This window comes from Monodelphis domestica, chromosome 3 (genome assembly GCF_027887165.1).
Source record: "Monodelphis domestica isolate mMonDom1 chromosome 3, mMonDom1.pri, whole genome shotgun sequence".
Classification (NCBI taxonomy): domain Eukaryota; kingdom Metazoa; phylum Chordata; class Mammalia; order Didelphimorphia; family Didelphidae; genus Monodelphis; species Monodelphis domestica.
The window spans coordinates 58,898,601-58,915,284 of record NC_077229.1 but is presented as its reverse complement, the minus strand read 5'-3'; the positions used below and the strand labels follow the sequence as shown (position 1 = coordinate 58,915,284).

At 39.1% G+C, this 16,684-nt stretch overlaps 1 protein-coding gene across 1 annotated transcript in view; it reads left to right on the top strand.

Annotated features, from left to right (window-relative positions):
- GALNT9 (polypeptide N-acetylgalactosaminyltransferase 9) overlaps positions 1-16,684 on the top strand; it is a 581,478-nt gene that overhangs the window by 418,725 nt on the left and 146,069 nt on the right. Inside the window, exon 5 of the mRNA XM_056821944.1 lies at positions 9,087-9,284. Within this exon, the coding sequence (XP_056677922.1) occupies positions 9,087-9,284 (198 nt within the window). The remainder of the gene's footprint in view (positions 1-9,086; positions 9,285-16,684) is intronic.

The window sequence follows — 16,684 nt, the reverse complement described above, 5'->3', positions numbered from 1 at the left end:
ATTATACAGTTAAGGAAGCTAAGGTAGACAAAGATTAAGTGATTTGCCCAGGGGAAGTAAAACTGATGGCTATTGGAGGAAAGAATGAGTTGACCACAGGATAATTTTTCATGTTCTCTGGAGGGTAAAGAGTGGAGATGGGGAGGAGGCAGCTGGGTTGCTCAGTGGATTAAGAGCCAGGTCTATAGACAGGAGGTCCTAGGTTCAAATCTGACCTCAGATACTTCCCAGCTGTGTGACCCTGGGCAAGTCACTTAACCCCCATTGCCTAGCCCTTACCACTCTTCTGCCTTGGAACAAATACCCAGTATTGATTCCAAGATGAAAGGTAAGGGTTTAAGAAAAAGAGTGGAAATGGGGAGAATTTTCTTTATTCTGGGACAAAGACTTATTACCAGAATACTCATTAAATACCTATTGAATAAAAGAATGAATAAATGAATGGATGAATGAAGGGATAGATACAGTCCTGCCAGAAGACAGAGGGATAGACTTGATGACTTCTCCGAATCCCTCCAAGTCCCAAGGTTTAGGATCCTTTCATTTTTCACTTTCTATCACAACCAGGACCAAATTCCCCTTCATTCCAATCAGAGAAGTAGCAAAAGAGAGACAGTAATTTGCCTTTACCCAGAAAGCAACTAGGAAGAATTAATCAGATCACAGATGTAAAGTTGGAAAGGAACTTATGGGTCATCAAGTCCAAATCCTCTCATTTTAACAGAGGAGGAAACTAGGGCATATTTGACTTTTCAAAGGTCACACAGTGTCTAACACAGGATTTGACGTCGGGTTTTACTTCACTCCAAGCCCAGTACCCTAGCCCCTACACCACACTGTCTTGAAGACAAAATCAAAATTGTCTTTGCCCTCCATGAATCTATATTTTATAGGGAGAAGAGCATAGAATGTATTTATTGATGTAAAATATATGTGAAAAAATTTTTAAATAGAATTGTTTGGTTGTATTTTGTGGAGAGACACTAAAAACTGGGGATGAAGAGATCAGAAAGGTCGGGTGTAGGAGATGAGACTGGAAGTGGACCTCCAAAGAAGCTAGGAAGTGGAGATGAAGAGAGAAGGCATAGAAGGAATGAAGTCTAGCCTGGGTAAAATCCTGCAGGGGTCTCTTCCTCCTCGTGGCCCTGCCCCCTCCCTGTATCCTTAGCCAACATATCCTATCTGAGCTAGCAGGGGCTGTGATCTGTAAGAAAAAATGTCATCTAGCAACTCATGGAAACACACAGTGACTTCAATGATGATGGAGTATAGGAGAGAGCAGGCAGAGGAGGGAGGATTGTTGTGAGTGATTGGACACTGAGAGAGGCCATTAAGTTAGAAAAGTGTCCTAAAATAGCTCTGAAACCACTAAGTAAGTGTCTGTCACTGAAACAACCCATTAGGGTCATCCCTCTTCTGAAGCCCAGGGCAAACTCAAGTGGTTTTTCTACCCAAAGCAGGTATGCTGCTCCCTCTCTCCTTCCTCCCCCTCTTTAGTTCTTTTTCTTACTTTCCCTTTATCTCTCACTTTTCATTCCCTGTCTTCTTCCTCTTCTCCCTCTATTCCTTTCTTCCACCATCTCCTTTCATCTCTTTTCTTTCTTCCTGCTCTGTACAGAATTTTATTATCTTAGAATTGAGTCATTGGGGGCCATTGAGTCTGACCTATGCCTGAACATTAATCTCCATTATAACTGAACATGAATCCCCTCTACAGTGTTCTCAGAAAGCAGTCATTCAAATTCTGCTTGAAGATCTCCAGGCACGGGGAGCTCAGTACCTTCCAAGACAACTTATTCTGCCTTAGTGTAGCTTTCACTATCAAAAAGTTTTTCACTATATCTGTTGTTTGTGTTTGGTCATTTTTAGACATATTTGATTCTTTTTGACCCCCACTTAGAATTTTCTTGGCAATGATACTGGAGTGGTTTGCTCTTTCCTTCTCCAGCTCATTTTACAGATGGGGAAACTGGAGCAGACATGGCTAAATGACTTGCCCAGAGTCACACAACTAGTAAGTATCTGAGGCTAGATTTGTACTCAGAACTTCCTGACCCCAGAACTGGTGCTCTATCCACTAATCCACCTAGCTAACCAGCTTTTCATTCTGTAACCAATTTAAACTCACCCTTGAATTTTCTAGGCATTGTTACTGTTTTTTCCCCTCTAAATTCAATCCTTCTCTTGCATAAAAGACCCTCAAATACATCATCATCACTAGCACTTATGTAGTGCTTTGCAAAGGGCTTTACTGATATTCCTTCTTTGCTCCTCATAACAATCCTGGGAGAAAAGTGCTCTTATTGTCCCTATTTGACAGTTGAGGAATCTAAGGTACAAAGAGATTAAGTGACTCACCTAGGGCCACACAGCCTGCCCAAGTCTTCCCAACCACCCCCATTCCAGTCTTTCCCTCCTTTTAATTATTTTCTATTTACCCTGTATATGTATATTGCTTTTTATATGTTTGTTTGCATGTTGTCTTCCCCATTAGATTGTAAACTCGTTGAAGGCAAGGACTTATTTTTCCCTTGGTTGTATTCCCAAAACTTATTACAGTGTCTGGCACATAGTAGGCATTTAATAAATGTTTATTGATTGATTGGTTGATTGAAACGCCTAAGACTGGATTTGAACTGAAGTCTTCCTGATTTCTTGATCCAAGAAGATGACTGCCATATATCCCTGAATCACCACTTCTCTGGGCTAAATAAGTATCCTTAGTTCCCTCAACCAGATCTATTATGGCACAGTCTGCTTTTCCCTTCTCTGTACACTCTTCAGCTTTTCAATGACTTTTCTAAAACCCAGAACTGAACACAGTATTCCTGAGATCAAGTGCTTAAGTGACTTAACCTCTTAGAGCCTCAATTTGCTCATTTATAAAAGTGAGGGTAAGAGCTACATTCATTGCCAGTTTCTCACTACTATTAAGAGAAAAGCACATTGTTAATCACCAAGTGCCACATTCTAAACATGTGAGTCTCTATTACCAATTCTTAATCCTTCAGTAAGTCAAGCAACCAATAGTTTGAGCTCTTGGGATGGCTTTGGCATTGGAAGGGCTACACAAATGAATAATCACAAAGTCTCAAAGTGAGAAGGGGCCTTAGACCATTAAGACCAACTTGGATCTGGACAAGAATCTCTTCTTTTTTTTTAAGCCCTTACCTTCCACCTTGGAATCAATACTGTGTATTGGTCCCAAGGCAGAAGAGTGGTAAGGGCTAGGCAATGGGGGTCAAGTGACTTGCCCAGGGTCACCCAGCTAGGAAGTGTCTGAGGCCAGATTTGAACTCAGGATCTCCCATCTCTGGGCCTGGCTTTCAAGCCACTGAGCCACCCAGCTGCCCCAAGAATTTCTTCTATAACCATTGTTGGTGCCCAATTCATCATAACTCCACTTGGAGTTTTCTTGGCAAATATACTGGAGTAGCTTGACATTTCCTTTTTTAGCTCGTTTTACAGAGGAGGAAACTGAGGCAAACAGGGTGAAGTCACAAAGATGAGTCTTCCTCCAGACTCCAGTTGCACCACATAGCTGATCACCATCCTAGCCATCCACAACTAACACATTGTTCCTGGCTTCAAAGAGCCCACAACCTACTGTGAGCATAAAGACATACACAGACCCAAAATAATTTTGGGTAAAGAGGATTGAACCCAGGGTGAAACTAGGCATACCAAAACAAAATTGTCTATAGGAGAGGAAAAAACAAACATTAATTAAGTGCCAACTTAGCAAAGTTCCGAACCTTATGTTAAGGTATTACAATTATTAACTCATTTGATCCTTATCCCCAATTTTGCATTGTAGGAAACTGAGGCAAAGAGTTCAAGTGACTTGCCTGGGGTCATTCAATCATGAGACTTGAACCCTAGTCTTCCTAACTCTGACACCAGCTTTCTGTCTACTTACTATATGGTACAAATAACCCCAAGTCTAATTTTGTAAGTACTTTAAATAGGATGCAAAGACATGCTATAAGACTTTGGAGGAATAAAGGCTGACATCTGGCTATCAAGGAAGGTTTCACAGTCAAGGCCTTGATGAGAAGCAGTGAACAACTGAAGAAAAGAGTGTTGGCTTTAGAGTCAGAGGACCTGGATTCAAAACTTGACTCTATTACTATGAGAGCTTGGGGAGGTGATGGAACTTCCCTGGGCCTCAGTTTCTTCATCTGTAAAATAAGGAGGTTGAACTAGATGCCCTCCAAGGTCTAGAACTACTATCCTATGTAATCTTTATACCTTTGTATGTGTGTGTGTGTGTGTGTGTGTGTGTGGTTATGTAGTGTTCTCCATTAGAATACAAGGTTCTTAAGGGCAAGGCCTATTTCCATCTTCATATTTGTAACTCCAGTCCTTAATGTGGTACTTGGCATATAATAAATGCTTAATGATTTAATAAATTTAAATAATACATTTGTTTTAATTAATGCATTATTAATAATTATATAAGGGCAGCTAAGTGGAGCAATGGATAAAGTGCCACATCTGGAGTTAGGAGGACCTGAGTTAAGATCCAGCCTCAGATATATACTAACTATGTGACCTGGGGCACATCATTTAACTCTGCTTGCCTCAGTTTCCTTCAAATTCCAGGGAACAGCAAATAGGACAGTTTGGTTGAAATGGAGGGTATATGATATGCAATTATTCTGTAAAATGGGCCAGATCCAGACTCTAGAGGGTTTTATGTGCCAGGTTGAGAAGTTTGTGTTATATTCTGCAGGAGATAAGGAGTTAATGAAGATTGTTGAGCAGAAGAGTGACCTAGTCAGACTTGTATCTTATGAATATTACCTGAGCAGCTAAATTGGAATTCAAGAATGGAGAGCTAGGAAAAAGATAGGCAATAAGGAGGTTATTGCAACATTCCAAGCAAAAATTGACAAGGAACTAAACTAAGACTGAAGAGAGAGAGAGAGAGAGACAGAGACAGAGACAGAGACAGAGACAGAGACAGAGAGACACACACACACACACACACAGAGAGAGAGAGAGAGAGAGAGAGAGAGAGAGAGAGAGAGAGAGAGAGAGAGAGAGAGAGAGAGAGAGAGAGAGAGAGGCAGAGAGAGAGTAGAAGGGAACAAAGTTTCTTTCTTTTTCACAAATGGGAGACTGAGTGTGAAATATCATTTATAACATTAGACTTAGTTGATATGTTGCTTGAGTTACTTTTTTCTTCTCTTTCTTTGTTAAAGTCATGAGGAAGGCAGAGGGAAGGATATCCTTGGAATTGAAGGTTATTTAAAACCAAACTAAGCAGCAGCTAGGTGGCTCAGTGGATAGAGAACTAATCCTGGAAACAAGAGATCCTGGGTTCAAATCTAGCCTCAGATACTTCATAGCTATTGTGAACCTTAAAAATTCCCAGACCCTACTTCATAAGATTGGATTAAGACCATTCCCCATTTGGGCAGTGAACTCTACTTTGATCAGGAATGTGAGAACTCTATTTCACCATACTTAGGCATGCCCTGGGGGAAGATAAAGTTGTAAACTCTCTGCTGAACAATGAAACGTACTTAAACCCATGCTTATAGTGAGACAAAAAAGTTCTTAAACCATGCCTATTTTAGGACTAATACAAAGGGGGTGCTAAGTACTTATAAAGGTCAAGCAACTTGTAAACTTACATGGGATAAAGAGGTGAGAAACTCACTCAGAGATTCTAGCCTACTCAGGTGTGGATTACTAAAAGAATTAGTCTACTCAGGTGTGAATTCAGAATGGGCTGTCTTTTGGAAAATGTTTACTGTGATTGGTAGATGTAAGGACTTAGGGGAGGTGACATAGGAGAAAATGCCCTTTAAATAGGAGCTCAGAACACATTCTAAAACATTCAGATGGAGGATGGAGCTGGTGGAGTCAGCTGAGATGAAGCTGGCCTGGTGTCACTAGAATCCTTGCTTGGACAGATCTTGTGGTGAGTGATTAAGGACTGACTGATCTTTTCTCTTAGGGCTTAGGGCTAGGTTGGCCAGGACTGGCCAGGGCCGGCTTATCCTTTTCTCATTATTCCCCCTTTTCTCTCTTTCTCTCCTTTTCTTTAATTCCTCATTTGTATTAATTAAAATCTCTATAAAACCCAGCTGACTTGGATACATTTGAATAATTGGGAATATTTCCCTGGCGACCACCTTATATTTGATTTAAAAACAAAACACTGTAGTGAAAACATATTTCCTGTGGTCACAACTTACTCATCCACTCTTTTTATTTATCACAATTTATATCTTCAACCATTTTAACTCTTACAGTTTAAGACATCCAACCATTTTAATTATTACACTATGTGACCATAGACAAGTCACTTAACCCCATATGATCTAGTCCTTATAGCTCTTCTGCCTTGGAACTAGTACACAGAGTATTGGTTTTAAGATGGGAGGTAAGAATTTAAAAAATGATATCAATAATAATAATATCAAACATTTATATCACACCTTGAGAATTAGGAAAGTTTTTTTTTTATATGTGGTATCTCATATGCTCTTTAATGTGATTTTTAAAATAAGTGTAACCCCTGTCCCAAAGAGCATTAGTTTGGAATTCTTTCCTTTTGATGAATGCCCTGAGGGGCATTTGTGGGGCAGAGTTGACGAAAGTGGGAGAATTCCAGTCTTCTTCGGTCCACTTTGGGAATCTTTAGTGTCTGGTGCCTTCTGGCATTTCTGACTTCCAGTTTTAAGAAGAAAATGGAAGAGGCCAACCCCACTTCAGAATGCTGAAGGAAAAGACATGGGAAGACATGAGAGGAGCTGACAGTCTCCAGTATGTCCTTGTCCCCAGCTTGATATATTAGGATCTTTGGGAACTTTTCCCCTTGGGTAAAATCTTAGACTCCTTGTCTTGGTTGAGCCAAATTATCTCTTTCCCAATGCAAGAACTTCTTTGCTCTGTATTGTCTGGTATATGTTTTCCTATGTATGCCTTCTCTGGTTTCTGTTTTGCTGAAAAGTTGAATTAATGGGTTTTCTTTGTGTGGTTCAAAGAGAGGAAGAATACATATCTCTAGACTATCCTTCTACCTTTCTACAAGGAAGATTTCCATTCCTGCCAGGAAGAGGAAGAGAAAGTTGTCTGTTCTCCCTAGAGAGAGGGGCACTAGGCTAGACTTATATTCATTTGCTCCCATAAATATCATTATTATAAGTAGTTTGATTGGATACAATCTAACTTCTGATCACTTTGCCATGGGGGTGGGGAAATGAAAGGCCCCAAGTTTGTCCAATATTATCCAGGGCTTGTCCTCTTTCCCATCAGTTCCAAAATGAATGCACATAGTGGATAGCAAAAAAAAAAATCTATTTCTCTAAATTAGTAGCAAAACAGAAATCAGATAAGACATGCATAGGAGAGTGATATGCCAGACAATACAGAGTAAAGGGGCTCTCCCATTGGGAGCAAGATAACTTGGCCCAACTAAGAAAGAATACTACATCTCACCCAAAGGGAAACTCACCAAAGTCTCTGGAGCAGCAATCTATGATGGGGACATGATGGAGACTGCCTGCTCTTCTCATGTCTTCCCAGAGTCTTTTCTTTTAGCAACTTGAATTGGGATGGGTCTCTTCTATTTTTTTTCTCTAAGCTGTAAGTCAGAAATACCTAAAAGGACTAGATACTTGAAGATTCCCAAAGTGTACTGAAGAAGACCAGAGCTCTCTCACTCTCACCAACTCTGCCCAACAAATATCCCACATAATTATTCTCAACCAATAAAGAGAGAGTCCCATACCAGTGGGCTTTGAGTCAGGGGTTACATGAAATTTAAGATGAGAAGGAGAAAGAGAGGAAATTCTCAATCTGCCAGGGAAGATGGCTAACTATATATTACCTTGGGGGGAACTCCCTTTGAATTTAAGCCCTGGAGTCTTAATTAAAACTCTTTATTGGAGCCACCTGGATTTCTGCCCTCAATTAAGCCTGAACTCAGGGTAACCATCCCCAGGAAAAGATGTCATGTTCATGCATGATTTGCAGAGAGGGCTATGGGCAAGTGGGGACTATTTAATGAGACAGATGCATTTAGCTACCTAGCTGGCTGGTGAGGAAAAATGCCCTAACTCAAAGAATTATCTAGTCTCTCAGGGTTAAACTGAGCCAGTTAGAGGAACAGGGCCCTTCCTTTACTCAATATTCCCTGCCTTCAGTTGAATGGGTCCAGTCCAGCGCCCAAATGACACAGGTGCCTGGAGAGTCCTGAAATGATCTATCTTCTTGAGTGGTCCAGTGGGCACCCTTTAGGAATCCCTCCCATCTCTGCTTTGCAGCCTTGCAGGGAAATTGTTAGATAGTGTTGTAATTAGGAGGTAGAAAGTTAAGTAAAGTGAGCTCACCCTGGGGACAAAAGAGAGACCGGATCGAAACATCATGCTGGAAATCTGGGCTCCACCCCTTACCATAAGCATCCTGGAGAGGATCCTGACTGAAACAACTGGGCACTGAGTCATAATGAGGGCTCAGCCAAGAGGATACCCAGAGTCCTGGAGAGAGAGTAGTGTTTCTGTCTCAGAGGGGGACTCACTTCTACTTCCTTCTGTGGACATAGTTGAAGGAAGTATAGGGGCTAAGCATGGAGAAAGGAAAGAAGGCGGGATCTGATCTCATTGATGAGGGAAATTTCTGGTATGAAAATTTCCTCTACCAACGTAGACCTTCAATGTGAGCCCTCAACACTGATGAAATCACAGAAATGTGTGATTGGAGATCCTCCTGAAGAGTTCCATCCCCTCATGCAGCTCAGCCCCTTATCATCTTAAGACAGTGGTCTAGAGTGTTAGCAAATGACTTCCCAGAATCACACTGCCTGAATGGGTCAGAGGCAAGACTCAAATTCAGGTCTTCCTGACTAGTGCTCTCATCTACTGTACCACACTTCCCCTCAAAGACTTCTCACATTACAACATCAAATTCTATAAAGGAATATGCCTGCCTCCCATGGTATTCAGTGGGGACCATCTACCATGGACAGCAACCTAGGTCTGGCCTGACTAACTCCATGACACATCTGGCTTTTGAATGTCTGTCACCAAAGGCTCCCAAAGTAATCCCTCTTTGGCTTTTGTTTCTTTCAGGGCAGAGCCAGCCCTCACTCGAATCAAAGAGGACAGAAGGAGAATAATCCTGCCTGCCATTGACAACATCAAGTACAATACCTTTGAGGTACAACAATATGCCAATGCAGCCCATGGCTACAACTGGGGCCTCTGGTGCATGTACATCATCCCACCACAGGACTGGCTGGACCGAGGAGACGAGTCTGCACCTATCCGGTGAGTCCAGGCCAAGCATTCCATAGCCTTCTCAGAGTTCATAGAATCTTTAATTTATTAAATGTTAGAAACAACCTGGTCATAGGATCCCAGACTTAGAACTGGAAGCATCTACAGAGGCCAGCAATCCAATCTCATTTTATAAATGAGGAAAACAAGGAAGTGACTTTCCCATCAAGATCAAAACAGATAGTAAGTGGCTGAGATGGCATTTGAAACCTAGTCCCCCAGAGCCCAACATTTTTGCTTCCAGAAAAGAAAGGATGAAAATCTGAAAGCAAAGGAGGCATCTAGCCAAAATCAAATAGCAAGTAAATTATGATCACAACTTATAATTTAAAGAGAAATGTGGCATAGGGTTTAGAGCCATGGATTTGGAGTTGGGAAGACCCAGAACCAAATCCCATAGCTATCACATAGGTCTATAAAATGAGAAGATTGAACCAGATGCCTTTGAGATCCCTCTCAGATCACTTCTAACTTAGTTTGGGACATGTTAAGCTTAAGATATCTATGACATCCTTGCCTACCAACTAGTTAAAGAGGAAAGATCATTCTGCTTTTTTCTGAAGGGTCAACCTCTAGCAATAGTGTCAGAAGTTAATTGAGCTAGAAGTCTCTAATTGGAGTGTTCTTGTTATTCAGTGGTTTTCAGTTGTGCCCAACTCTTCATGACTCCATTTGGGATTTTCATGGCAAAAATACTGGAATGGATTGCCATTTCTTTCTCTAGCTCATTTTACAGATGAGGAAACTGAGGCAAACTAGAATCAGTGTCACATACCTAGTAAGTATGTGAAGCCAGAATGCAACTCAGGAAGATGAGACTTCCTGACTCCAGGTCCAGTGCTCTATCTACTGTTCCATTTACCTTCACAGAGTGTTATTGGCTTTGCAATAAAAACCTTATAAAAACTCATTCATGGCAAAGAAGCAAACCAATCTCTGCTCTCTTTTCTACCTACAAAGGCTCATTGGCAACAGGGAGGAGTAGTTAGTATAAAGTTATCTTCTTCGTTCCAAGCAGACTAATGATCCTGGATAAATTAAGAAATAAATATGCAGGCTTTGACATTTGAAAAGACTGTAATAAGCAAAGAAAAACGAGAAAGGATTTCCAGACGAGTAAAACCCGGGCGATTCTCAGCAGGGATGGGAACTCATTCATGGCTATCATGGCTTTCCACAGAGCCCTGAGATCCCTTCTCCAGTTTTGGTTTGAGTGTAGCAAACATGAGGTCTTGTTGAAGACAAACAGGAAGCTGCCAGGAGTTGAGAAGGAATTCAACAAATATCTGTTAAGTCTTTACAGTGGTTAGCAAACTGTCTGACACTTAGAGAACAAAGTAAAAAATGAAATAGCCCTTGTCTTCAAGAAGCTTACAATAAACCTATGGGGAAACAATGTATACTCAGAGAAGTAAATACAAGTTATATATGAAGTAATATGGGAGAGATCTAAAAATGAGGACTCCAAAATGCTTTGTGTTTGTGTGACCCTGAGCAAGTCACTTAGCCCTGTTGGCCTCAGTTTTCTCATCTGTCAAATGGCAAAATACTCCAGTACCTTTGCCAAGAAAACCCCAAATGGGATCGCAAAGATTCAGATGTAACTGAAAAAAATGATCGAACAAAGCTTTGAATTGAGTCTTAGAAAAGTATGGGATAGAATGTATCCCAGGCAATGAGGAAAAAGATAAGATATGTCAAGAAAGCAAGAGAAGTGTGCATAAGAGGGTATAACATACCAAAAGGCTACAAAGGTAGGTTGGATCCAGGTTGTGATGGGTTCAAAATGTGTAAGAGTAGAGAGTTTGATCCTAGAAATGACACTTGAATTGATTACTCAGAAATGTAAGATGAACCAGTCTGTGCTTTAGGAATATCATTTTGTAGCTATGTGCAAGATGATTTGAAGAAGGGGAGAGACTTGAGTCATGGAGACCCAATTCCAAGAGAGAAGTTACAAAGGCTTGAATTGGGTTGGTCGCCATAGGAGTAGTGAGAAGGGGACATATGCAAAGCACATTGAGGAGGCAGTATTGACAAGATTTGGAAATTGATTGAAAATATAGGGAGGAAGGAGAGTGAGGAACCAGGGATGATATCAAGGTTGTGAACCTAAGTGACTAGAAGGATCAAGAGATGTATAGGGAAATTGGAAAGAGAAATGGATTTGAGAATGGAGGTAATGAGCTCTATTTTTGAACATGTTGAGATTTCTATAGGATATCCCAGGGGAAATGTACAATCTGCATTTATAAATGTGGGCCTGGAGCTCAAAGAAAATATGAGGACTGGATGGATAGACCCAGGGAATCAACTGTGTAGAGATAATAGTCGAACTCTTGAAAGCCAATAACATCACCAAGCATTTATATATATATATATTATATATATATATATATAACATATTATAATAACAAAATTCCAGAGGCAAGAATAGAAAATCCATTCCAAATAATTCCAAAATGCATAAAATTATTTGGGGATTATTCTGCCAAAGCATATAAAAGACATGGATAGATTCAACTATAAAGTTTTCCATAAAGAAATAAAGAACCACTTAATATCTGAAAGAATAGAGAAATGAAGAAGGTCAAAGACAGAGCTTAGGGGATACGATATCAAACGGTATGGAACAGTAACAGAAACTGAGAAGGGGCCAGATGGGTAGATGTAGAACCAAGAAAATGTAATGTCACAAAACCTCAGGGAGGATATTCAGAAGGGAGTGGGGTGGTAGGAGGTATGGAAAATGTCAAATACTAAAGACCAGTTAAAAAGAACTAAGACTGAGAAAAGACCATTGGATTCAGCAGTTAATATAACATTGATAACCTTGGAGAAAGCAGTTTCAATTCAGGGATGAGATCAGAAGCTAGATTATAAGGGTCTGAAAAGTGTGCGAGAAGAGAAGCAGCAATAAGTGTAGACAGCTTTTTCTAGGAGCTCAGTTATTAAAGGGAAGAAGAATGTAGGATAACAGCTTGAGAAGGTAGAGTCAGTAAAGATGTAGGAAATAAGCATTTATTAAGTTCTTACTATGTGCTATGCATTGTGCTAAGCCCTGAGATTATAAATATGAAGGAAAAGAAAAGCAATTTCTAACCTCATGAAGCTTATATTCTAATGAGAGAAGAAAATATCCTAGGGGGGAGGGGGGCAGGGAGCAGCTGGGTAGCTTAGTGGATTGAGAGCCAGGCCTAGAGACAGGAGGTCCTAGGTTCAAATCTGACCTCAGACACTTGCCAGCTGTGTGACCCTGGGCAAGTCACTTAACCCCCATTGCCTAGCCCTTACCACTCTTCTGCCTTGGAACCAATACACAGTATTGATTCCAAGACAGAAGGTAGGATTTTTAAAAAATAAATAAAATGTAAAAAAGGAGGGACAGCAGAGAGGAAGAAGGTACCTGGCTTAGGTCTTGGGGGGAAGAAAGAATAGAGAAAATCCATCTGTGAATTAAGTGAAAGAACTAGAAATATTTAGCTTGGTGCCTAGAGGTCTGAGGGTGGGGAGGTGTGGATTTGTAGTGAGCAGAGAAGGAAGCAGTAGGGAGAAGTGGGGAAAGGTTGAAGCTAGGGGGAGACAGTTGGGAAGTGACCTTCAAACTCTATCTCTGAATTGCTGAGTTTGGAGGAACACTTGGGGCCATCTTCATCACTCCAATGTAAACAATAATAACTAGCTTGTATATAGTACTTTAAGAGTTACAAAATACATGTTATCTCATTTGATCCTCAGCAGACTTGTAAAGGAGATTCTGTGATTATCCCCATTTCACAGACAAATATACTGAGGCTAGGAAAGATTAAGTGACCTACCCAGAGAGTCACACAGATAGTTGATAAGTGTCTAAGGCACAATTTGAACTTGAGTCTTTGACTCCAGGTACTATATGATGCACTGTGCCACCTCCAATATGTCCTATAAGTGGTCCCCCCAAGACTCAAACCCACTGTCTCCAGAGGCAGCCTATTTCACTTTTGGACAGTTAGGAGTCTTTCCTAGTACCAGATAACAAAGTGGGTTGAGCATTGAGCTTAGAGTCTGAAAGACCTGATTTCAAATCTAACCTCAGACTCTTCCTGTGTGATCCTGAATAACCTCCTTCAATTTCCTCATCTGTAAAATGAAGATAATAATAGTACCTACATCACTGGATTATTGGAAGGACAAAATGCAATAATATTTGTAGTGTTTTGCAAACCTTAAAGCACTATATACATGCTACCTTATGATTATGTATTATTTTATATATTATAAATATATGCTTATAATCAGTGAACATGAATTACTTTAAGAATTTTCCTTAAATCATATTAATAATTAATTAGAAATATTAATACATTATTATAAACAAATTATATTATAAATGCCAGCTTATTATTTTTTAATCTTATTATTACATCAAACTTACATTTACCTCTTTGCAGCTTCTAGCTATTATCCTCAGCTCTGCTTTCTGGTGCCAAGCTGAACTCATTTAATCCCTCTCCTAAGGGGAAACCTTTTAAACACTTGGAGTTCTCAATCCAGTGTCTCTTTCCCGCCCCTGCCCTACCCTGTCCACTTCAGGCTAATGGTCCCTAGTTCCTCACATGATCCTCATATGGAATGATCCCCAAGTCCTTCACCATCGCCTTTTCCTTCCTCTGTATTTTCTTTAGCCTGTCATGTCCTTTCCACAGAGTGGAACCCAGAAGTGGACACAAAAGTTCAGGTGTGGTTTGTCTATGGCAGAGGAGAGTAAGAAACCTCCCTAGTCCTGGAACTTATGCCTCTTAATACATGTTTTTTGCTTTTGTTTATGCCTGCCCTAAAACCCCATTGTCTCAGAGTTATATTTGTGAAACATTAAAATCCCAACCTCTTTTTTTTGAAGTCTTTTTTTTAAACCCTTACCTTCCATCTTGGAAGAGCAGTAAGGGCTAGGCAATGGGGGTTAAGTGACTTGCCCAGGGTCACACAGCTAGGAAGTGTCTGAGGCCAGATTTGAACCCAGAACCTCTCATCTCTAGGCCTGGCTCTCAATCCACTGAGCTACCCAACTGCCCCATTGAAGTCTCTTTAAAAATGTTTTTCCAAATTCCAAATTTGAAAAATTTCTTTTCCAAATTACACATCAATATAAATTTTAGTAATCATTTTCTGACATTTTTGTGATCACTGTTCTCTCCCTCCTTCTCCTTCTCCCTCCCCAAGATGGCAGGTAATATAAGTTGTACGTGTGCTGTCATACAATATATATTTCCATGTTCATCATGCTGTGAAAGAAGACACATTGTTTAAGCTTGAGAAAAGTTTGTGGAGAAAATAAAATGGAAAAAAAAAGGCATGTTCCATTCTGCATTCAGATTGAACAGAACTTTATCTGTTCCTTCTATAGCAATAGGCTTTTTTGTCATAAGTGAATCCCTTGGAGCTGTCCTAGATCCTTATCTTGTTGATAATAGCTAAGCATTCCAGAGTTGGTCATTTTACTTTATTGCTGTTACTGTGTACAATGTTCTCCCGGTTCTGCTCACTTCACTTTGCATCACTTCATAGATGTCTTCCTAGGATTTTTGTGATCATCTTATTCATCATTTCTTATGGCACAGTAGTATTCCATTACAATCATATATCACAACATGTTCAGCCATTCCCCAGTTGATGGACATACAAATATCTCTTTCAGGCAAATTTTTGTCTTATCATGTCTCCCCTACCTAGTACTTAGGAAGTTGATTTTTTGAACCCAAATATAAAACTTTACATTTCCCCCTATTAAAAGTCATCTTATTACACTCAGTCCATTGTCCAGTTACATCAAAGAACTTTTTGAAACCTTTTTTTATTTAACTGTAGATACCACATTTTCCCCAATGTATTTGTTCATCTCTCTGCTTCTATCTCTTTCTGCTTCTCAGTGTCTTTGTATCTTTCTTTCTCTTATATGCAGGCTATTAAAACTACAAAGCTATTCAAATTAAACCTAAAAGCTATTAAAGCTACAAATTGCACATTATCTCCAATTCATCTTGTCTCTCTCTATCTTGTTTATTTACAGTTTCATGGTTTCTATGTCTACCCATTCGACTCTGACCTTCTTGAGAGCAGGGAATGTCTTTTGCTTTTCTTGTATTCCTAGTGCTTAGCACAGTACTGTCACAAAAATGGGGTTTAATAAGTGTTTATTATTAATAAATAATTATAAATAAATATATTCATATATGATATATAACATAATAAATATATAACAGTAAATAAATATAACAATAAATAAATATATAATATAAGTAAATATAAATAAATAAAATAAAAACTATTAATAATAGTTTTTGGAACATTTTGTTTATGTATATGCCAATATGCATACATATATGTGTATGTCACATATAAATAGACTTTTATACAAATATATTTACATAAACATATATAACATACAGATATGTTTATTATTCAATGTATGTATATTAAATATGTGAATAAATATGTGTAAATTAAATGTATTACATAATAAATTAAATCTAATTAATCAATATTTATAATATATACTTATAGATTTGTGTGTTTATATATAATCAAATTTCTAATCTATGCTTAAATAAACATCAATGTTATTGGCTATACTATTTATTGACAATATAACAAACCATACCACAAAGATATAAATATTTTACAATTTATTATATGTGAGCATCATATGCCCAAAGTTGCTTCTGGCCATCATTACAACTATTTTTTTAATTCTGGAAACACAGCCCCACCATTCAGTCCTCTCAGGATATTAATTAGAGTTCTTTCTCAAGAACTCTTTTCATGTTTCATTATAAGATAAGGATTAAATCCAGTTCTCTCAGGAAATGTTCTTTTAATCCTTTTTCTTAGTCTTTTCACATTTTCTCTTCAGCCATCACAATTAAATCTTTCCAGAATGACAGCTAAGCTATTAGGCTCTTAAGGTTTGATTCCAGTTTAAAGGTATAATAGCAGTACCTATAGTCCCTGTGGAATAGGTTATTGAAGCTAGTATTATAATTTTATTCCAGCTGATACTCAAAAATTGTATTCTTTGGAGCTCAGTGCCTCAGTGGATTGAGAGCCAAGCCTAGAGATGGGAAGTCCTGGTTTCAAATGTGACCTCATATTTTTCCTGATTGTCTGATCCTGGGCAAGTCACTCAACCCCCTTTCTCCCTTGAGATCAATACATTCTAAAATGGAAGGCAAGGGTTTAAAAATATATTAATAAATCTACTTCTAATTTTTTTTACAATGTAGTTAAATTCTGAAACTTAAAGAGTCCTAAATCAAGACCATCATAGGCTCCACACAACTGGAGCTTCTGCTTTCTTAACAATAATAACTAACACCTAAATATTATAATGTTTGGAAAGCTCTTTCTGTACATTA